This window comes from Bombus bifarius, unplaced genomic scaffold, assembly GCF_011952205.1.
Source record: "Bombus bifarius isolate JDL3187 unplaced genomic scaffold, Bbif_JDL3187 scf7180000007966, whole genome shotgun sequence".
NCBI classification, from domain to species: domain Eukaryota; kingdom Metazoa; phylum Arthropoda; class Insecta; order Hymenoptera; family Apidae; genus Bombus; species Bombus bifarius.
This window is the reverse complement of record NW_022884352.1, coordinates 4,497,434-4,521,822: the sequence shown is the minus strand read 5'-3', so window position 1 is coordinate 4,521,822 and position 24,389 is coordinate 4,497,434. Positions and strand designations below refer to the sequence as shown.

Genomic DNA, 24,389 nt, shown 5'->3' with positions numbered 1-24,389 from the left:
AAGAAAAAAGAAGTGAAACAAAACTTAGAAACTCGTTGTGCAACAAACGCAATATGTTTGCGTAAATAGATGAACAAAAAGTAAATATTCCTACAGAAACCTGTGCGCGTGAGTGTGTAAGCGTACAGTGCTACAGTCATATATGCTCTGAAAATTGATGCTTCCTATTTTTTTTAACCTTGAAAAAGGTTCATATATAATGCAATAATCTTCAGTGACTTGCGCGTCAACAGGATACACTAAAATAGGAAGTATTTTCCAGGCACACTTTTCACACGAACAACAAATATCGACAAAGCGAAATCAACGCATGTGAAAAAGCACCTACGTTACAATGTAGATACCGTGTGTTCTTTTTGTAGTATTTTATACTGAAGTTCTGTACCTTATATCATATTGTCTTCCACAGGTTTCGCTTTTAAGGAGATACAAGAACGTGTCAAAAATTGTGTCACATTTCATTCTTCATAAGCGAAACAAAAGTAGAAAGTAACAGAACTTTCAAGCAACGTACCGAGCGAACATCTAACTAATTAATGGATAATATCGGTTCTTACCTTCTCTGATATCTTTCGGAACGTTAGACGAGAGCGACGGCATGGAAGGAGTCTGATAAAGATTGGGCCGCACGCCTGTTGGTGGCAACGATGCTACTTTGGACCTAACGAGCAATTTATGTTACCGCTTCCTTTTTCATTTTAACACACTTTCGATACTTTGATAATGTTAGAGTAATACAATAATAAAATTAGTATACTACTTCTTCCTACATTTACAGAACACCAGTACAGCGACATTCTCTATGAATAATTGATTAATTCGATATAAAATAATAAAGATTGATAAATTACCTCTGTTTACGAATTTTCTGATTTCTTCCATCAAACGAGGTTGGTGTACCAGCGCCTGAGGTATTCGACGAATAAGAAGGCGGTCGGTACGGTCGTGGACAACCTTGAACAACAGGTGGTGATGGTACTGGTGCATACTGCAACCGTGGATTGGCTGGTACTGCGGGATGCATCAATCTCATATCTCCTATAATAATAAATAATCAATAAAGTAATGAAGAATGCTCGACTATAATGTAACAGAAATGCATAAAACGAATGCATTATACCTTGTACAATATGGACACCCTGATACATTGGCAGTGGGTAGCGTGGTTGGGGTTGTGCGCTTCTGTCCCCGCTCCCACTTCCGAACAGCTCGTGTGCTGGAGTCGGCGACCTGCTAGTTCTCTGAGAGTTACCTGGCGTTGAAGCTCGTACACCAGCAACAACCTAAGATGTCAATTGAACAATTTTCATCATTAACTTTTTCTGATTTCGTTCGATGTAACTATCTTAAAAAACCCACAGGAACATTTTGCCTAAAAACGAGATTGGGAACCAGCGCGGGAGTCATATAAGTTCCAGGAGGTGCAGGTGATGTGCCATTGTGTCCGACTTGATGGCCAAATGTTCCATTGGATACCATCGTTGGTGGCGGATAGCTACCAGAGTTGACGTACATCAGTGGCATTCCAGGCATCTGTAAATTCATCGATTATAGGACTTATAGATTGATCTTAAGATAACTAACAATATTTTTAAATTATATGTAATAATGGCTACCTGATTAGAAGTCGGAGTGTTTGGTGGTGTCGGCACTCTGTACATGACAGGTGGTGGTTGAATCGTCGTTTGACCTGGAGGATAATACGTAGGTACCATATGAACTGATGGTTGATACGTGTAATCCCCTGGTCCTGGTGTTACAGCGGGCATTGAATTGTAAGGGACTGGATAACTACCCACGTAATTAGCTAAGATAGAAATAACATATTAAATAATTATCATATCGTAATTAAGAAGAATCTTGAAGAAGTTCACTTACAATTTGATTGGCTCGGAGGAGTCATAGTTTGTGCATTGAAAGAATAATTTGTCGTAAATCTCTGTTGTTGATGCAATGGCTGTCTATCACCTGGACCCTGACTGACTGAAAGTGCCGCACCAGGCGGAGGTACGAAGTACATCGTCTGTTGTGCCTACAGAAAAAGAAAACAAAAGTAAGGAATTAATATAAAGTTATATTAGAAAATATAATAAAGCCGTAAAATTAAATACCGGTACAGAATTAGGCGGTGGTTGCCAGTAATTCTGCGGCATCGTCTGCACATTTTGAACTGCTTGATTTGTAGATGGTTGCGGTTGTGGGTAAGAGTGCGGCGGCGTAGAATGGTTATCACCAGTCACGCGTTGATCGTAGATGCTCATACCCATAAAATATCCGGACAATTCAGTTATCTCCGTTGTCTGCGACACTGGTCCTTGTTGCACAGGTACTGCATAATTCGCGTAAACCGAATTCTGATTAAATACATCACCCTGACCATTGTTTTGAACGTTCGCCTGATTTTGACTCGGATGAGGAGCCATCATCACAGTCTGTTGTCCCACAGAGGGTGGATAGACACCCTGATTATACGGTTCTGAGGTAGGTACGTAGGTCGTGTATGGTTGAGCTGCTTGGTTGTGATTGCAAGTTTGCACTGTCGACGATGATTTGACTAGAGTTTGTTGCTGCTGCGGCTGTTGTTGTTGTTGCTGTTGTTGTTGTTGTTGCGGTTGTTGCAATGATCCTGGATTCTGTTGAGGTGGCGGCGTGAACGGCAAACTCGGTGATGTCGCCGAGTTCGTCACATGAGTCACTGCTGTTGTGTTACCACCGTTGTGCTGCTTAGTCTGCGACCTCTTTTTATTTTCGTTCTTTGTGTTATTTTGTGTTATTTTGGGTGGCTCGGATACTTCTATGGTCTTACTGGGCGACATGTTATTCCTTTCGTTTTCGTGCGGCAATGCAGCAGTATAAAATTTTGGTGGGTTCTCTGGGTCGAAGCGGTAAATCGAACCATCTGGATTGGTATACGGCTGATTCGTTTGCGGATTTATGATTATGCTACCTGGCGGTACACTGGATATACTGGTAACCGCCCACATCACCGTTTGATTATTCGATTCCGGAGAAGCGAGATCCTGACTAGATACTTGGGTATGACTGCAGGTCATGGTTGCCACAGGGGATGGCGAAGGAGACGGCGATATCGTGGCATCGCTGCGTTGGCTTTGCGATTTATAGCCGCTACTCGAAGGACTTAGTCGTGAACACATACTAGCACCTGAGTCTGCAACAGATTTAATCTCTAATTTATAGACATATTTCACGCCATAAAACTTATGCGTGTAGGGAAGGACTTACAAAAGGGTATATTCGTAAAGAACTGAGCACGAACCTTGCTTCATAAGGCGAGCCCCAGCACTATGAGTGGATGTAACACTGTCCCCTCTAGAAAGCATTCCCCTGGTGTAACCACCGAAACTAAAGGACTTGGAAACAGATGGCCTCAATACGGATCCTCGACAGGATTCTCTTCCATCGAAAGATTCCCCTTTCAAGAGCTTCGTTTGCCTATTACATACGCAACATAGCCTTCTTGTTACATTAGATAAGTACAACACACAATAAAAACTATTATTACAGTATTTACCTCATCGTATGATCCGAAGGATGTAACAAACGATATCTCGCAGAAGCGTCAGAACTTTCTGAAGAAGACCAGTAAGGCCAGGAAGTAACTTCGCTACTTTCTCCACTGCTATCTTTAAATATTCTTCGTCTGGCACGTTCATACTCCTCCTCCCTTTCCTCGAAACTCTTATTCTGTCGGCAATAATCGCCAGATAATCTGTCAGGTGACTTAAAATTGAAATTGTCTTCGAATGAGCTAGAATCTCTCTTCAGAATACTTCTTCGTGGTTCTTCAGACAGAATCAGATCGTCTCTGATGTGTTCCTTAAAACGAGTATTTGGAATTCGCATGTTTTTCGTTCTGGTAACTATCACGCTGGAACCAGACTGATCTACGTTATGTTCCATGCCAAAGTAAGCTGCCACGCGATGCACTAGCATTCTGTTGTAAGAAGACATGTTTGGAAACTTATGACAGACTTTCTGCTTGTCTTTTGCGAATTCTATCAGATCTTTCTCGATTTTTAATAGCACCGTGCGATCCTTCTGGTTACGATTTATAGTTTCCGCGATGAAATGCTCCAGATCTATTCCAGTACTGTCCGTATACAATTCTGTACTACTATCTATGAAGAAAAGAAAGATTGTTTCGCCTCAAGATCAAATAAATACTTGAAATAATAATAGCAGGACAGCTGCAATAAGGGATTAACTTTGCTTTCTTAATTAAATTTCTATATGGCGATTAGACTGCGAATTTTTCAAAATGCAAATATACAGAGTGCACCCAGTATACAAGAAATTATAATATTTAGTACGTGTAACAAATCTTTTCTACATAGGCACCATTTCTCTAGTTGTGTTCATATAAATATCAATTTGCATAAACATCCGCACTCTAATAGTTACATTATATTAAAAATTGGAACACACGCACCTCGTGAGAGGCAAGGAGACGCGCTGTCAAAGCTACCCTGAGAGGAATTCTGATGCCTCAGCTTGTGCCGCGAGCTAGGTCTGCTCACGGACAAGGTATTGCCGCACTGCGTCGAACACTGGTTGTTGCAAATATTCAACGTATTTGGTCTACGTTGTTCCATCTTCTGCTGATTGTTTTGCGCGTTTTGAGCCAGATTGGTACTCTTTGGCGAGTGTTGCAATGCCTGCCCAGCCTTCGACGGAGACACGGGCGTCTGAAGCAAGCCGGGTCGTTCATTTTGATTGTTCTTTACGCAATTATTGCATTTTTGAATCACGTGCGAGCCTGTCATCTTGGAACGTTGGTTCTCCGACTTATTGCCGTTCGTTGGAGAGGTATTATTCTTTGGTGAGTGAATTTGGGAGGGACTAGATTGACCTGCGATCAAGATAAACTCTGTCTTTGCTGTAGTAACGATAAAGTCCTGTTAAAAGCTCATTCGTAAATGAATGAATATTACCATTTCGTGACGGAGCTCGACAGGTAGGTGAAGTGGCTGTATTACGCATTTGCTTGGGGGATTGATTCGGGCAAAGATTACTGTTGAACATTGACTCGTTGTTATTAAGCTTCACGTTAGTGGAATTTGGAGACAGGTTGCCCACGAACTTCTTTTCACCGTCCACCGACTGAGGGCTATGTGGAGACGACGAACCGTTGTGTGGCTCCCTTGGGGGAGACGTCGACTCTCTCATAGCATGGCTCCTGACCAGCAACTTAACTTTCGTATTCGTCTAAAAAGGATTTTACGCTCGTATAAACACATATACTTCAGGAAATAGAAACTAAAAACTGGGATATTTTCATAGTGGGATCTTCAAACATATCAGACACGTACCCTGGTACGAAAGTTCTTGTTCTCTGAGTCTGATTTGTCAGGAGGACAAGAGGGCGAGCTGCGGTGGAGAGAATTCTGTGTAGGAGAAGAGCTGACATTCGGATTGGCATTCCCGTCTATCATATCCGACTCCGAGCTGTTCTGATATGATGTATTGGAGCCACTTATGACGAAGCCTTGCCTAGAGGATGGCAGTGAGGGCATTCCTCCTCGCACCACCACCGTGGGACTCTCAGGTCGGCTATGCGACCTGCTGCCTTTATGCACCACTATACTTGGTACTGAAACAACCAAAACGCAGTTCTGGCTACGTTCCTTCAACCTTGTTTATCAAAAAGACACCTAATCCTTGTAGATAGATTAAACGTTTCATTTAGCATCGGCTAAATCGTGTATCTTATCCAAAGTTGCTTCGTCCAGCGCCGTTTCGTAGACCTCTATGTATTATATTAAAGTACACTCGTTCACCGAGAGAAAACGGCAAGCAGACAAATTTCTTGGAAAGATTTGTCAGCCACGCGCGCGTGCTCTGTTGTCGAGTAAATCAGGATTTAGGAGGAAAAGCAACGAGGAGCAGAAAAATCGTGAGCCTGAATAACACTTACTCTCCAGGCGGGCCATGTGTTAAATGCGTCATGGGGTTACGGTGCAGGACTCTGCAACTGGTGGGTTCAAACAGGTGCAACTGGGTTAGTACGTGAATCTTTCGGGTGACGTGCAGCTCGTAGGGCTGATACAAGGAGCCAAGTCACTGCACGTCCACCTTCCAACATCGTACACTCTGTAAGCAGATACAACACAAAGGTAATGACTTATTTAAAAAAATTGAGATCCCCGTTATAATCGAGGACAAAATGAGAAGAAATAATTAATAAGTATTTTTATGGATTTACGAGTGATTTTCAATTTAGTATGTTAATCAAATCTTGCTCACAAGTTATCTATCACACTTTGGTGCATACAAGCGGTGTTACACGTGACAAAACTCAATCACTTTGAGTTAGAGAATATTTTTATTAGAACAATGCCTCCCAAAGATTAACGAACTAACTTTCGTAGATACACGAACTATCTTTTGTTTGGGAAACAGTGTGAAGCAAAATTAGCATGCGCAAGTACGGACTAACAATTAGAAACATCGTATTCTGGAGGTTCTATGTGCTAAAAGCGTATGTTCGCTGGAGTACATACGATTACTATTAAACGCGCGTACGTTCACAAATATCGTTGCTCACTGACAACAACTATGTTCTTTGATTTCGTGCAACCTGCACTTCGATTTATAAATCGTCTATCTCTGGATGGTAAAAGAAAAAAACGATGTCAGTAAAGGGATGAATCAGCGATCTTTCTTTTTTGCTAGTAAAACCACAACCAACCTCCAGAGGCCAATCTCCATGACGATTAATTGACAAAGAGTAGGAATCATCGCGACAAAGTGACTCGAAAACACGGCTACGTCTTCGTTCGAGACATCCTCTCTTTTTCTCTTCTCTCTTGACCAAACTCAACATTATTCACAGTCTTGAATCCAAGATAAACCAAGCACGATTCACTATCAGCTTATCGATCATCGTCGTCGAAATCTATTCTTCGCCTCGTACACCGAAACCCTTTCACCTTTCACGATTCTTAATTTCTCTTTTTCAAAGCTTCGTGGTTACACTCGTAAAGCTCTAAAAAAAATTAATAGGAAACATAAGGATTAAACTTTAGATCCATCGAAGAACGCTGGAATTATTCGAATAAACTTGTGTTTCTTAAGGTGGCCGACGGTCGACGTGATAAGAATTCAGATAGGTCAGTTCCCGATATTCTCGATAAGAGCAACGAAACGATACGTAGAAACTTTTTCCAAAAATACCCAGACGCGTAAACATAAAATCGACCCGATATCACTGGCTTTTTTCTCGACTGGGCGCAGTGGTGGCTCACGGTGCCAAATGAAGTTTTCCAAACCAAATTAAGTAGCAAGGGTTAATGCGGGTTAATGATCGACTGGACGTCCAAGATCGATCAACTCGATCACTTGCGTAATCTGAATAGATCATCGAACGATTCTCTCGAGCGTTTAGCTTTCATCGTGCTCTTCTCTCAACCTGTACCCTCGACACGTTAAAACTACCACTATGCGAACTAGGATTAAGAATATCCTACAGTTGCGGAATTAATTGTCGACATAGAAATGCAAAACGATCAGGACACTCGTAAACAAATATCTCGAGACCGACCAACGAATAAGACCGCTCGATTTCCGTGCACAAGATCCATCGTAGATCGTGCCTCGCGACGACCTTCCACCCGCGATTCCCTCTCGTTTTTTTCGTACCGTAAACCGGACGCACACGTTGGCCGGGCTCCACGGCGTCTCGAAAATAGCAATACACTCTTTCTCTGTCGGCCTGTGATCCCTTCTTCGCCGCTATCTCGAGCACCAGTCGCGACAGACAACCACCGCGTCTCTTTCTTACGGTGATCCATGGTCCCCCGCGAACTGAGCCACCAGCACGGTCATCTTCCAGCAGGAAGAGGGTACAAACGTGGAAAGAAAAGCAAAGGGGGTCGTGATGGAAGGGCCTGAGAAACTGTCGCTATCCAATCGAGTCGAAAGAATGAAAAGAGGGTTGACAAGAGGGAAAAGAAAGATAGACTACACACAGGAACACACGTAGAGGAGACCCGGACCAGCCACAATCTATCGTGTGCAACGGTACGTCGCCACGAAACCGCTTTGCGCGAGAGACTGAGAGAGAAACGCGGCGCGGTCCCTCGAATCGCGGACTCGACGAGGAGAGCGATATCGAGAGCGCGCGAGACGGACTCTGTCAGGGGGAGGGACAGAGTAAGAGAGGTAGAGAGAACGATTCAGCCATCCAGAGAACGCTAGAGCTCGAAAGGGGATGGAAAGGGTAGAAAAAAAACGAATACAAGGGGAGAATTGAAAAATTCCCGACGAAGATGGGAAGGAAGGGGACATGAGAATGAAGAGCGAGAAGGAATGGTCTTGGGCAGAGCAGAGGAAGAGAGAACGAAGAGAGTCCGTGCGCCGGGCAAGTGCACGCGTGCGCGTATTTCGAGTGTACCGGGTGTCGAGTGAATCACTGTTTTACGGTGATTTTAATTATCCTACGCTGTACATTTTACGATGATATTATGATTTCTGAACCATTTCAATACAATACAATAATTTGCCAACTAATAACGATATCGAATTGAGCAGCCATAGTTTATAAGCTATACAGGCTTGTATTTTATAATTTTAAAATCTGTCGCCGAATAAAAATCAGTTCGTAAAATACTAGAAATCGAAATTCGTAAAATTCGCTTGCAGAGTTTCATTCGCCTCGCTACCAAATTTGGTGCCGATACGCAAGCAAATTTATTAGCGTTAATGATTCGTAACTTGTAACTTGTAAAATTCTATTAAGGACAATATTCCAATTGCGCAAGAGAATCCTGGTACCCTAAGATCTTCCAGCCTATATTTTGGAAGTATTTCGTGTCAGCTCGAAGCTTTAAAATAGTACAGGAACATGATCTTGGTAGTGAGAGAGTAACACGTACAGAGACAACAGCTTCGTGAGAGAATCTGGGAAATTAAATTTGGAAAATTAATTTCTATACTGCTTCTATTTGATCTAGAGACTTCTGAAATAGCAGGATCAGAGAAACGAAAACTTCCTATGAAAGTTGGACATTTCCTTGTTTTCCTCAACCATTCACAGAAGGTTTTCAAATACTGTTTCCGGATGCATTTTATGCAACTTGCAAACATTTACCTTTTAAACTATAGAACGTTGATTTCGATAGAAATGATCGATGCGGTTACTGTTAATCGTTCCTGGATATGCACCGATCACACGATGGTAGAAAGTACTAGAAAGTTACAAATTGCCTTTGCAATACACACGCGAGCTTACTGATAGAGCCCAGATAGCCAATTTCATTGCAAACCTCAACTGCTTCCCTCTTCCTGTATTTTTCCGTTCGTGCCTTTTAGCTCTGATCCGCTGAAAAGCTCCTCGTTGAAAAAGGACACTTTAAAGAGCTATCTGTACTCGTGGAATTTTCTTTTCTAAAATGATCTCGAGGATGCTTCTTCGATGCTACCTATACATACTACTGGATAATTAAAATGGCAATTAAAAATAGAGAAAAATCGGAGAAACAATTTATACAGAAACATCGATCGACTTCGGTTGTTCATCTAAAAGCCGTATTTCCGTTTCCAGAAGTAAATTCATGCCTGATAATTGCAAGATATAGTAGGTGAGTTATAAAACTTTTACTACCCCATATTCGCAGGATCACGTTTCCGTGGAAACTATCATAATTTTCTAGACTATAATACGTGTCCCTGTGTGGGTACGTGTGCACGTATGACTCGCTGCGAATGGTGTCTATGACCCATATAACACGCCCAAGCGTAACTAGGTCATGCACCTCTGTATCCCCTGGAATAATACAGGGTGTCCTCCTTTGAAGAAAGAACTGGGTCTCCGGTATCGGTTAAACGAAAGTAAAGAAACAAAAAGGGAAAAGAAGGTACAATACCGTCCATAAGTATTTCAGTACTCCTTGGTACACTCTCAATGTACCGCAAATATGTAAAACGTACTTCGAATGAAATTCTCTGACTAATTAATTTTCGTCCCGTACGTTATCTCAGGCAACCTACAAATATACCGGCAATTAGCAGACGTTGATAAAAACGGTATTTATTAATAGGAAGAATGAAGCAATAATTGAAGATGAATGAAAACTGATCCTGCAGAGTCACCTGAGTTAAGTGATTTTAAATTGGGATCTTGGGCCAAATAAGATCGACTATCCACTAGTTTCTAAAGGTTTATATAAATTTCATGCGTTCGTTATTCAAATAGACATAGAACTTGAATGATGTGGATACGTATATTTTTCTTCTCAGTTCCAATTTAGCAGATCATTGGGGCTCGATGCAAGAAGCAAAGAATCAAACGCTAGAAAAATGTTGTTCTATTAAAAAAAAATTGAAAATATGACAAGGATATGAACGTTTTAATCGAATTGTACCAGCTGTTCAAATACTTATGGATGGTAATGTACGTTCCTTAGTTTCACAGGGTTACGTTGGAACGAAGGTTAAAACATACTCTCGAGCTACTTTCAGGCTATTTGATGGCTTCCGGCACGCGACAGCCTAGGCTATTCCTCCCGATGACGCATCCTGAATCAGACCAAAGGACGTCGATGCCAGTTTATTCCGTGAGATGACGACAGAGGAGGGCTAAAAAGGCCAGAAGGTGCGTTTGGTTTACCGATCTCTTTCCCGTTGCACCCTCAAAAATGTATGCGTCGATCGATCTGAAAACGATACTTGGAAACGCCGCGAAAGAGGAAGAGGATCAGTTTGCACAAATTAACCCTGCCACTATCCAAGGAACAAGCAGGGGTCGTTCGTTGAATATTTAACGGGGGTAAAAAATGTGAAACGAAAGTAGGTCGACTATTATCAGTGGAACAGAATTAATCGCGCCTCTGTGCGCAAATTATTGGACCAGCACGAATGCTAATTAATCGATCATTCGAATTTCGGCTGTAATACAGTCGTTGGTTCCAATATGAACGAAATTCTAAAGCCAAACTAATCATCTCCATCTTTCATTAATTCCGTAATTTCATTACATAAGTACATGGTTGATTCTTCAAGAGAAATGATTTAATAACAATAGTCACTAACTTTGCATAACGGTACGTCGGCACAGAATTCTGTTTAAAAAATAGTATCATCACTTTCTTGTATTTTTCAACTTATGAAACTGTCCAATGTGGTTTCCGGATAATTCGTACAAGACTATGCTTACATCGGATGCGTCGCCTGACCAACTATCTCTCTAACCACTGAAGCATCTGAAGATCGAAACGTACATACACATGTAGTCATGATTTATGATACTCACGAATGCTGGCAACAATTTGAACGAAACACGTGTAATATATTTACAAAAAATTCCTACAAACGTTCGAATACTTTCGCGAGCTACTGTATGATCGCGAGCGCACGTGTGATCGTTCTTACGTAATCGTTAGAACGTTAACCAGAAAACGCGATTTCCATTCCAGAATGCAAAGTACCAGAAAGTTTAAAGCGTCCAAAATATGGCCTTGGATAAGAGAGAGTGTACGATCATTGTTAAAGGAAGAAAAATTTTCGCGCGCACGAGGAACCGCTCGTAAAACCCAATTCCAGGAAGTAACCTAATTCCTGCGGGAGGGATGACCCAGCCACGAGGAGGCAGCCGGAGTACGGTAGGATATTCTGCAGGAGGACGGGATATATGGGGGAGGTTAGAGGCCGCCAGGGGGGTACGTTCAGTTTAGCAATACGTGCCAGTCCGATGCACCCCTTGTTGCCATGGAAACGACCTACTCTCCCTGGACAGACGCATCGGCCACCCTCCGCGTGTTAAACATTCGAATAAGGATATCTCGCTGCTCTTTGAACCTCCCCTTTACTGCTTCTGTCCTTTTTCGACACAAAACTGCTCCTTCGTCTATAATCCATATCATTGCCCATTTGGGATACCGGAACTTTGCTTAAATAGTTTGACGATTCGGCAGTTTTACTTTGCAAGATCAATGATCGTAATTACCTCGCAATCAGTTGTGGCTACCGTTCTCCCAAAAAGATTATGTCTTGCGAATTCTGCGCAACATATTATTGGTTTACGCAGCGATATTCTTTCAAATGGAGACCATTCTTCGGAGACTAACAGCGACACAGGAATTGAATCAACGCGTTCTATCTGTACCGCAGATAAGGAGAAATTCATCGCGTCATTTTATAAAACGCGAAGCAGTATTTTGGAAGTTTCGGAAGAACGAAACAGCAATATGTAAGAGTTACGTAGAGGCAACGTTATTAGAAAACGTAAGTTAGCGTTTTGTTAGAATAATGCATGGAGTCCATTATACGAAGCAGAGAAACGAAAAGAATTTCTACGATTTGAGAAGGAAAACAAATCGTCATAGCGCTGTTAATGCGGAAATTTATAAAATATACGATCTACATAGAAGAAGCGACGAAAGGGATATTCTTGAAATGTGTCGAAGATATTCATTGGGGCAATTTCTTGCAACTCTCTTCGCAATCACAATGCGAGTTCAACAGAATTCAATAAGGCAATTTCTTTAAAAAGATATTACGAATGAAGCGTTGGTAAATCCCTCGTGAGAAATATTATCAGACATTTTCCCAATATCCTCTCGCTCTTCTTAAGTTTTCGCACAGTTTTTACAACAGCTTCTTATAGCGGCTTTTGAAATAAAAATATGCGTAGGATTCTCGTGAACGATCTCCTTCGTCGTTCGAGAGAAAGGCACAAAACTCGGAAGAACCTTCGGTACTTCCGCATAAACAAGTTATTCTCTGGAAGTTCGAGAGACGTTTTAGGGTTCGCGTAAATACACACGTGTTAGATCTTCCAGCATGCCGGAGATCGGCTATCGTACGCGTGCACCGCTGCGACAGCCGATGATTCATATGGTGGAACTTCGTCAAAATTTGCCAGCGTCGTTGGCAACAAGGATTTTTCATCGGATAGTAAATCACGAGTCAGCCCGGAACTTCGATTGAAGCGGGCGCTTCTTCTATAAATATCGGATCCCAGTCAACCCAGTGTCCACCGAGCTACGCTTCCGGTGTCATTTTGCATTTCTTGGAAGCTGTTAAAGTATCATCTAACTTGTTTCCGATAGAAAACCTTTTCAATCTTCAAGAGTAAAAATAAGGGATACAAATTTCCTCCGTCATGCAATTCGCCATTTTCTTCGTCTAATGAATACTTTGTCCGTTGCTCTTTAATCATCGCAAGACTCTGACAAATTTCTTTGACACGAAATTTTAACCAATACAGAGCAAGGCCGTAATATGTTTCTTTTCATGATACAGAAAAGATATGAAAATTAATAGCAAAGGGACGAGAATCTTGGAAACTTTTGATTACACGGCATGCGCGTTTTACTCGCGAACCGTGAACGTTTTTGATCAATTCTTCAAGAAGAAAATCCTTCGCTTGTTTCGACTAGTTTTGACTAGAATTAATTTCCTACACCGTCCATGAAAATATTTCTACAAGATTCATGAACCAAGGAAAATTATAAATAAAGAGAACATCTCTTAACATCATACGGAAATATTTCCACTTTAAAAATATAATTACTCGTCATTACGAAACCACTATAACAAATGCTCTGAAATCTATACACGTCGCTATATGTATCTTTCGTATCTCATACCAGAAGAGCAGAAAATCTTGAGGATAAAAAGCTAATTATTTTCTAAATCGTTGCTTTCAAATCCTTTATCGTTTCGTTACACTGTAGAGGTATACTAAGGTGTATAAAGCGATTAAGACTAAACGAGCTAGGATTGATCGAATGTGGTACCGGGAACGATCACGATAAAACCGATCTCCAATTCGAGTTCCGACTACGATGCCACGAAACCAGATGCAAAATTATCGATCGTTGCTCTTCCGGAATACAGAGAAGTCCACGGCTGTTTCTCACGTGATTTGTATCGAGGAAAAGCGAAAGCAGCTGGTGCTTGCGAACGCGGAATAAATTTGTATCGCTGATTTCCTGCCACTGAATACACTAACGACCAACGTACTTACAATACTGAATCACTGTTTGCCAACTAAAAAGACAATGAAGAGTCACAGTTGGCGACGCTCGAACCTGTATTATTATTATTAGTTGTATATCCTACGCCATAAACCAACGCGTCCAATCATCTATTACGACATTAAAACGATCATTGACGTACGTGATATGTAATTTTGGCAATCTTACATATGCATACAGCACTATGCATAAGTCTTAGGTCACGTATCAAACGAAAATGTTTTGTTTTTATCAATTAATATAGAAATACTTGATGTTAGCTTAAATCCGTTCTTACTTTTCAGAACGTGTTTGGTTCAATTCGAGATAATATCCCACGCGATTGAATAAAAATACGTTCCACTATTTATTTCAGTAAAATCGTTTGCCTTTTCACAAAGTAACGTGAAATCGAACAGTAAAACCCAGAAATCAAGAACCACGATATAGACTTCCGGTACATCGCGAATTCCTAGAATCGTTGGAAGTTCTACGAAGATTCTCAGCGTTAAAGACTATGATATAAGAGTTTTCTATATCTAATTCGAGTCTCTATTGCAGGATATAAATGAAAGACTGCTAAATATCAAACTTAGTTTCGAAAATAAACTGTTTAAATAAAACACTGTTAGTGTTTCATTTTTGACGAAATAACTTCTTATTAATACTGGAACTACCACAATCTTGTTTCGCTCTTTTTTTTTTACATTTACTAAAACCACGTAGCTTCTGAAAAAATTAATAATGGACTTTTTTATGTAATCATGTACACTTATTTTGCCCATTATATTACTCCAAGTATAATTGCGCATATCTGTATTAGCAATTGATTATTCCTATGTTGATATAGCTGAAATGCTCGTCGGTTTTCGATTGGATGCTGACAATTACCCTTAATTTTCCATAAATTAAAACACATTACGAACATTCTTAAATATACCTTCGTTTCTCTCGATAAAGAAATATTGGTACGCGTAAAAAGAACATGCCAAAAAAAGTGGATAAAGTGGAGCACGGAGCGAGAGGAAATTATGGGGAATCGGTTCACCGGATAAATTTTATTTAGGTCAACCCGTACAGTGGTCGACCCGGGTGCGGAGGGTTGTTGAACTCCATGACCTATATTCTAACAAATAGGGCAGAGAATAAACGACGAAGATAGATCGAGCTCATCTGCCCCGTAAAAGTGTTTTCACACTTTTCCCTCGTCGAAGGAAAGCAAGACAGCCACGATTTTCCTCTAACTATCTCCCTCTCGCTTTTTCAACAATCGAGTCAGAGCGTGTTCTCTTGAAAGCTCGGCTGCTTGAACGCGGCATACTGAATTATTGATGCTGTTTGGAGCAACCTTGGGTAAAGATGTTGACGTCGGTAAATAGAAATAGAAAATCTTGCGAATTGTGGAGAATATTGTTTACTCGTCGTAAAAATCAACGTCCTTTGGATTTCTTGAATATTATCGAGATACTCCAGAAAAACGACAAAGTACGCGGCAGATACGCAAATTATATATTTGCTGAATTTACTGTGCAAAACAAATTCTTCCTTCGAAGGAAGATTTATTCGATACATTCGACAGACAGAAAGAGAAACATTCGACATATTTTTATTTTACTATATCTATAGATTGGTTCCTAGAAGCTGCTGCCCGATACATCGAACAATAAGAAGAATATTAATCCTACAAATATATCTATTAACCATTCGAAAGGAAGCAAAACCAGCGATTGAAATCTCGTTCCATTTAGCGTTACAATTGAAAGATTCCGGAGAATCGCGAAGAAGAAACCCAAACCAAAGATTGATCTCTCTAATAAAGATACAACGCGATCCAGTCTTTCTCCGTAACGACGTTATAATGACTGAAACGAGCAGGATTAAGTATATTTTCGGCATCAATGAAAAAAGGGGAGAAGCAAGTGTTCCCAAGTTAATGGAGCAAAATACCGAAGACTAATCACATCGGGGGTCGGTCACTGAAAAGATAGACCCTCCTCGAGAAGAACACGGTAGACGAGCGGGCGCTCATCGTCTCGAGGAAGAGACGATAGAGGATCCAGGCACTCGTGAAAGACTCGTGAAAGCACGAGTGGCTTCCGTGTCAGTCGACCGCTATTTATAATGAAAATATTTTCACAACGACGATCATGCCCAAGCACTGGCCACGTATGTATCGACAGATATATATCTCGGCGCGCATTTAGCACCTACGTCCATCGATCTCTTCACGTCTTTTTTCCCCTCTTCTCGAAGCTGACCAATGTCCACCGGATAAGCAATTACCATACGACGTTCAATTTTATTGCAAGCCATTTTCTACGCTAATACAAGCAGTATGAATTTCGAGGAATTACAATTCGGCGTATCCATCTGTAAGAGGAGATCAACTCGTGATGTTGATCGAAATTTAATCTATCCTCCAAATTTAGAATTTATCGGGTTTAGCTTAATCAGTCTCGTTGGTATCTATGATACAATTACGGAAAGAGGAGAGGAACGAGGATAGTAAACGAGATTGTCCGTTTAAGGCCTTTTTTACTCCGCTAGCGTGATCTAAAAAAGAAGGGCATAGGAAATTTGAGTCTATAAAATTCAACTAGACGCTCTTTCGAAAGGTTTAACTGAATCAAAGCTTGGAAATACCATACATGGACGTGGTTCCTTTCTCCGTACTCGTCGACGAAGAATAGCGAAGAATATGGTAGTAGACAGGACAAGTTAGGAAAGCAACACGTGCCTCTAGTTGTCATAGGACATAAATTTACGGATGGACGACTGGGAAGAATGCACTGAAATTGAAAGCAGCTATAGGGAAGCGGTTTCGACTCATGCCGGATCAATACTGTTCGTATCCAGTTCCTTCTCTGTCGACAGTTGCATTTCACGTTCTTTCAACGTTTATCTTTGACTGGCTTGTATCAAAATACTCGCATAACTTTTAGCAAAGAAGTCACGATAAAAATTTGAGCTCTCCTCTGACGAAGAAAATAATTTACGAAAGTAAGTTATCATGAAAATTTGCATTTAGACGATGAGACCTTAAATTTGAATTCATAATTTGTGGTTGAAAAAAGGATCCACTATATAGTCCATAAATCAAAAAGATTCACTGCAAGATTTCTTCTGTCAACACACAGACTAATTCGACGAAGGAGAATGTAAAAAACGAGGAAACGGAAGAGGTGCACGAAGCACCCTGTTGATTCCGTTCAGCGGAGCTTCACAACAGTGTGGCAAACGTGAACTGTGTTTAACGAAGAGTCGCCAGCAAGTCGTATGTTCCCAACGAGAACTAGTCAATTTTGGCTGTGGTCCAGACCTACGTCAGGACAGTCTCTGACGCCAGCATCAATGAAAGAACGTGAAAGAGGAAGCGAGAGGGAGAGAAACTCGAGCGGTTGACAGGTTATATCTCTCTGTAGGCCTCTGGACCAAAAATAACGCGGGTGTTTTAACGCCGGAGCGATTTTCATCGAGAGAGACTCCTTGGCCATACGAACGAGATAGTCCTCATGCTATACGATCTAAGTACATCGTTCTTTTAAGATTGGATACACTTGTTCCACCACTTCAGGTTCACGCCTTATGTCGACAAATTTTCACACTTTCCTCGGCTTTCAAGTTTACGTCAATCTGTATCATCATCATGTACGGTAACACACTATTTGTTTCTTTCCCGCTTTTTAGTGATACGGTTTCTAGCTGATAAAAGATAGCGTAGAACGTACGTGTATCTATAAGAATAAATCGTTGAAACAATGGTCGTTGCAATACAAAAATGAGTTTCATCAACCGGTTACTTGAACAACTACTAAGGGAGAATAATATTCTTACGGTACGTTTATATAGGAGATCGCGAAGGTTGTGCGTTCCAATGCTGCATTATTCAGGCGTTATAGAGCACTTAGATCGACTGAAGGTTCGCAGGTTCACGTGGAAGAAAGCAGATGTATCACGAGTGCACTCGACTCTGAAATAAAGCTGGCTTCACATCTGAAATTCTAAGATACCAAGGAAACAATTTAATTAACAGAACTAATAATACAATCGAAATAAATTACATGGAAAATTAATTAGCAACTGAACAATACTAAGAAATAATTTTATTAATTCAAGTTGACTCGAGGAGATTTCGAGTTTCAATTGTGAAAGAAGCTTCAGCTATAGTATCTAATCACTTGAGAAACTGACCGGTTGAAACGCTATGGACATGAATCGGTCAAGTTTCATTTATTCCTACGATATGCACAAAGACAACACCAATTGTCCTATGAAAAATTCAACAGACACGTGCGGCACACGGTCGTTGTATCTCGCGATCTAAAGGCTGAATACCATATTCACGGGTGAGTAAGAGACTTCTACAAATTCCCGGTCATTGGCCACGTATTTTCCAACGTTTATGGAATTTCCTTTCGCCATCATATATTTCTCATTAGAGAAACAGACAGAATATATAAAACTGATATATCCGGATTATTGGAATCAATGATTCAACGATTGTATATTAATCTTAATGATTTTCCCATTTGCAAATTTTCCAGGAATTTCCTCCGATTTTACACGTAGTACAACTCCATCAACTAACGCTCGATCGAAAGTTTAATCTCCCAACAAGTCATGCACGCAATCATAGAACTTGAAACATGACGAATCCAGTGAACTGTAATTTATTATGCTACCATGACGTAAAAACATTCGAAACATACAATGCCATTCGCTTTCTGTTCATTTTCCAAAACTTTTTACTGCGTCCTCACCCTCTTTCTCTTCTTCATCGACCCTGACATAGCAGAGAACTGGCATTTTACGACAAAAATCTTATAAAATGTCAACCAATGCTCTTAACCGATGTAATATCCATTTTAGGTACTGGTAGTATCAACTGAAAGAATGAAATTTGTCAAACGAAGAATAATTTTTCTACGGTGTTTAAGAAATTAATTCGACTACCATGCAATCCATATTGGACATCTTCTAGGATATACAAGCAAATAAAGGACATTCAAACGATTGCAGAGAGTCGGATGAAAAATTAGAACAGTAGACCATCCAGAATAAAGATTAAAATTGGAAATCACAGCTGTCTTTCTTAATTGAAAAATCAATTTAGCGTTTGTGTCCTCGTTAAAACGGTCATGCCACGGGGAGCAATCCCAACCAGTGAAAATGACTGCTTTTACCGAGGGAGAGATTAATGATGTAACGTGACCCTGTTCGCTTGTAGGATGACTCAGAATTCATACCCGGGGAACGATGTTCTTCGAAACAACGACATAGTTCCGAGCTTCGTCCGGTTGCGGATACACGTGCGCACCTCACGTGATTTCATAAACTTACATAAAACTTGCATATTAACGACTTTGCACAACTTTCTTTCTAAAGTTGCATCTTTGTTGCGTCAATTTCAAGAAAGGAATAACAACTGTTATGACTTTTGTAAGATTGCTCCTCTTTGTATTGACAAGAGTTGTGAATGGATATTACATAAGACAAAAGTTCGTCGTGTGGAAACGTCATACAGTTCTTGGACATCGTGGGTGTAGAAGGATACCAAACTAACAGCTCATTAAGGGAATGGCTGTTAGATCTTTAGAGGAGCAATCTCGTTTCTTATAGAACTTTGACACGCTACCTTGCTCGAAGGCTACTGCAACCACTTTTTATCTACTCGACGAGTTTCTTATGTGTCCTGTCAGCTACTATCGAGCCATTATCAGCGAGCACTGACTATTTCTATTTATGGTTCCTGTGGCAAAGCTATTTATTATTCTAAAAATAGATTTATCATTATATGTTATTTGGAAAAATTTCTCCTACTCTTGGTTTACATAAAATGCTTTTCAATATCATATTATAAATAGAAAATGATAGATAGATAAATGGAATAAAAAGAGAATAATATTAATCCAATTTTTAGAAACTTCTTTCTATGAAGCTCATTTTGATTTTGTCTCAACAAACCAGTCTAATACTCGTTTGATAGACTTTCCTTTTTTAAAAGTTATTCACATATATTAATCCAATAGCGTGAAATTGGAGGCAACATCGGAAGCCAAAGTGTTCTTCTTTTCGCATTTCGTACGTTTTTACTACAACATTTTAACTTCGATCAGGAAAGAGATACGATTTATTCCAGCTGCGTGTGAATCACCTTGTATATTGATAAAGTTTGGCTGTCAAACTCTGGAATATATAGAATAAAACCAATCGAGACAAAAGAGAGGCATCGACGGAGAAGACGGAGAGAGATCATCGATAATTTGACAAGATTCTAAGAGCTTGCGTCGATATTACGAATCATCGAGATAGGCCGAGTCCGACTGGTGAACTTGACCTTCACCTCGAGCGCGGCTACCTTCGATCGAACTTCCATGCTTGGTAGGCCGGGAATTCCCCGAAAGAAGGTTAATAGAACCTTCTTCAGTGGCACGTGTGTGATGCCACAATAAGATGGAGTGCGAGACCGAGGTTGCCGTGAGTAGCGTGACTGTGGTCGTCCGGTGGATTCGTTGAGGAGGAGCGATTCGCGTGCAGCCCGCCCGAAAATCGGCCCTCCTCTCCATCGATCCTCCCTTCGTCCCTGTTCGTAATTCGTCTTAACTCCAGGCACCGATCGATCCTGCTACAATTCGGCCCAATGGTGAAAGCATTCGGCGAATCCCGCGTGAGTCATCTCGTTTGTTCGTTTTCGCGATGACCTTGCTGGATAAACACCCATGCAATGCAACGCGAGGACTACTTATTGTTAGCCAGCTGGCAATAAGTGATTTTCATCGAAGTTTAATCCTCCATACCGATTATAACACGCGAACGTAAACTACTAGGTGACCAATGAAATAGGACGACTCATGCTCGTTTGCGGTATACGGGTATACGATACTATACATTATCAACAACTGTAACAAACAACAACTTTGTAATTCGACAGCTCTGTACCTGAGATTGTTGTTATTAGATTCCTGGTATACACACCTCTTAGTGTTCTAGGATATTCTAGGATTTTCATAGTCGTTTCTGTTTGTAAATATCCTAAACTTTGTGTATTACGATACAAGGTTTCTTTTGTTTTTGTCCTATTGCTATTTGTCTTTTCTCTTTGATCGTCTTGTTCCTATTGCTAGTGTGTTTCTTTTTCTTGAAGTGTTCTTTTATTACTGAAATTTTTTCTATCTAATGCTCTCTTGTACACATCTCTTTTATTATTGAAATTTCCTTTCTTTGTATTCTTAAGCCGCTTCTTGTTGTTGGAATTTCTCAAATTTTTTAAACGATCGTTGTGTTGTTTCTTCCACAGGAATTCCTTTCAATGAACTTGCGACTTTTATTACGAGAATTTCTTTTCTTTGCATTTTTGTATATTTTTTATACCCCTACTATATCTTTTGTGGCTTGCACATACAGTTTTCCTTTTTGCTGAAATCTTTTTGCTTTCAAAGTTAAAATCCTCTCTGACAAGATTGCGTAGAAAATTTCCTACAACTCAATGTCATAATGGAAAACTATACTCTAGCAATGTGTCGTCTAAGAGAAATCCAGAAGCATAACAGAATGGTGACAGTCCATGAAGCGACTAAAACCGAAACGTTCGCAATAGTATCAATAATTGCTAGGAATGATTTAGAAGAAAATAACCACCAGTGACTGATCACCGGTGATCAGATGAAAGTTATTCACAGAAATGAATCGTCCAAGAGGTAGTTTAGACAGATTCAAAGAATGCTGTGAACGTAATATTAATTGAAACATTTAACAAAATAAATTTTAAGCACGTAGAAGTCTATGGGATTTAGAGTAGTATCAACGTACACTTTACTGCCTGACCAGTTTTGGACGTCACTACTTGAACGAGATCAATGCGTGACTAAGTATCACGCTGCATCAGGTTGACCTATGTCATTACAAAATTTTTATTGCCAAGGATGACAAGAAAGGTCGCTATTTTAGATTTAACAAAAACGAAAGCAGAGATCTGACTCATTCGCAATATACATTACGTAGGTATTCAATACCAGAAAGAACATTTAACGAATTAAAACTATCAGCTGGTCGATAAGTTACAAGAAAAGAAAAAGAATTATTCTCGTCGAGGTGCTACTCAACGATAATTACTTGTCGTATCGCCCCATCGATTTCGAATCCAATAAAGAGAACTCTACAAGGAGATATCACTTTTTCTCCGTGTTGAGTGGCCGCCTATAGGCAAATAAATCGACTAATTAGTAGTCACTCGACCTAAAACAACGCTGTATCTGTGGTTGTTTAACGCATTATCATGAGACATTACACAGTTTGGCATGATGGAAAACAGAAAACCGTATAAATATCCCGAGGCTGCACGCAAGACGACGGAAAAAAGCCTTGTTTCTCTGGACGTGCTATGTGTTACAGGCTTTTCAAAAATAAACCTGCACCACGTGCAACCTTGATCCTGTGCACGCAACAGTGCATACACATGTGACACGTAAGCGTAACATCGCCATACGCACATGCACTACTATCTACAGGATCGCATAGCATCGATGCATAATATTATCGGTCGATTTATGGGCAACCTTAATTAATTTATCATCCGATTTCTGATTTTCCAATTTACGGTCTTGTATCGTGCAATTCGTCCATCATAATCCATCTTCGGCTCTGTAAGTGTATGTATGCTATTATACGTGCATTGCAATAGTGATATTATTTTGACATGTATTAAAAACCTTTCTCTTTTCAGAATTGCTATAACGAGTATAATCTTAACATCAAAAATTTTAACCGAGTTAACAATGAATTAAAACTATAATATATATAGCAGTAATAGTATTATCAATCAACGGTAACGAATTTTGAAGAAGAAAGTTAAATGAGGGGTTTTTCTGCATACTGATAACAAACAGCACAGAATCCATAATTCCCGTGTGTCTATGACTCCACGATAGACATTGGAGGTAGGCTACCAGGGAACATGGAACTAAAGAGAAAGAGAGTAGCAGGGAGAGAGATAGAGAGGGAGAGGGAGAGAGCGAGAGAGAGTGAGAGAGGAGGCGGGGGTGAAGTGAAGTCATAAAAGTAGGGCAGTAGTGCGGTAGAGCAATCAATAGAGGCCGGATCATGGTGGGGGATAGGGGGCATTAAGCCACCGTGGAATTTTGGCATTCCAGAGGAGGGAATATTTTGACTTTTAAATAGAAAAAAAAACAATTTTCAACAATGTTATTTTATTTTGATCAAATTTATATTCCCTTGACATTTACTATCTTCCAGTTATCAAAAAACATCTATATACCTTCAGTATAAGAAAAAATCTCATAGATATTATTTTGAATGTCTGCATTTTTTTTGAAAAAGAAGTGTAGTGATAAGAAATATTGTTTAAGAAAACGAATAAAATGCTTGACATCTAAGAGAAGTACGGAATGCCAAACCACGTGTTACCTTCCCGCGAAAATGATCGAGTATCACGAATACATGATTAGGCGTATGTTTCAATGTAGCAGTGCCTCATTTATCGGTCTTAAATTGAAATATTCGTGAAATTGTATTAAATATCATAGTTAATAGCAATAATTTGAATAGAAGTGTTAATAAATCTTTATAATAAATATTGCTTTGTTGAATTTATTTTTATATCGAGTCTTATCTCTTTTCTATGATTAGAAGATCGATGAGAAAATATCAAAGAACCTAATATCTGTCACTAAGTTAACAAACAAATGACTGACGATACATTGCATTCTCAATTTCGATTGTTTTTTTTTTCTATTGTTTGCAAAAGATACATTATAAATTAATATTATAAATACTATACATGTGATAATGCGTTGAATACCTGTCGATGATATGTGCCATTCGTAAAAACGATTCATAATATTATGTGTGATGTGCAAAGAGGTTATGATGCGCGAAAGAACATCAAAATGAGGGATACATACAAGGTACTTCGATAACGAAGCACGACATGAAATTGTCAAACGATTTAATACATAACCGCAATATTTTTATTCTAAAATGTATACAAATTGATGGCATAATTCAGCGGAGACACCTAGTGGATTTTATAAAATGTTTCTCACCGATTAAGGTGTACGAAAATGATCGTGAAAAAGAATTCTCTACCTAGGACGCGTCATATATTATCAATTGGCATACGATGAATGATGCGGAGCATTGATTAACGAATAAAGTGCTTACCTGGTTCTAAATATACGCACGACACAACTCCACCATTTCACCGATTTTTCACCGCACTCGATCGCGTATTGTTGTCCTTTGCTTTTTTTAAACGTGCACAGTTAGTTGGTAATGTAACGCTATCTATTCTTGCTTGTTCGTATTAAACGAAGCATTAGTGAAATGGCAGCATCCTCGTCGTAGATGTCACTACAATGCATGGAAATATTTGAAATTTCTTGATGTAAATTAGCG

General features: G+C 39.9%; 1 protein-coding gene across 17 annotated transcripts in view; it reads right to left on the bottom strand.

The window, feature by feature from the left end:
• Nucleotides 1-24,311, bottom strand: part of LOC117206464 (R3H domain-containing protein 1-like) — a 29,250-nt gene extending 4,939 nt beyond the window's left edge. The window contains exons 1-16 of one of the 17 annotated variants that reach the window (XR_004487408.1): nt 7,660-8,319; nt 6,710-7,006; nt 5,936-6,111; nt 5,331-5,611; nt 4,953-5,226; nt 4,451-4,870; nt 3,533-4,139; nt 3,278-3,474; nt 2,112-3,187; nt 1,879-2,032; nt 1,617-1,807; nt 1,360-1,533; nt 1,121-1,283; nt 852-1,038; nt 558-661; nt 329-415 (exon numbers count right to left, since the gene is read on the bottom strand). Coding sequence is in view for 16 of the 17 variants with exons in the window: in XM_033445910.1 (XP_033301801.1) it covers nt 387-415; nt 558-661; nt 852-1,038; nt 1,121-1,283; nt 1,360-1,533; nt 1,617-1,807; nt 1,879-2,032; nt 2,112-3,187; nt 3,278-3,474; nt 3,533-4,139; nt 4,451-4,870; nt 4,953-5,226; nt 5,331-5,611; nt 5,936-5,951 (3,873 nt within the window). In the remaining variant the exon portion in view is untranslated. Of the gene's footprint in view, nt 1-328; nt 416-557; nt 662-851; nt 1,039-1,120; nt 1,284-1,359; nt 1,534-1,616; nt 1,808-1,878; nt 2,033-2,111; nt 3,188-3,277; nt 3,475-3,532; nt 4,140-4,450; nt 4,871-4,952; nt 5,227-5,330; nt 5,612-5,935; nt 6,112-6,521; nt 6,628-6,709; nt 7,007-7,194; nt 7,630-7,659; nt 8,320-9,109; nt 9,472-17,810; nt 17,978-24,155 lie in introns of those variants that run through there. The other 16 variants (XM_033445910.1, XM_033445825.1, XM_033445883.1 and 13 more) reach the window with 16 other exon arrangements.
• Nucleotides 24,312-24,389: the final 78 nt, after the last annotated feature.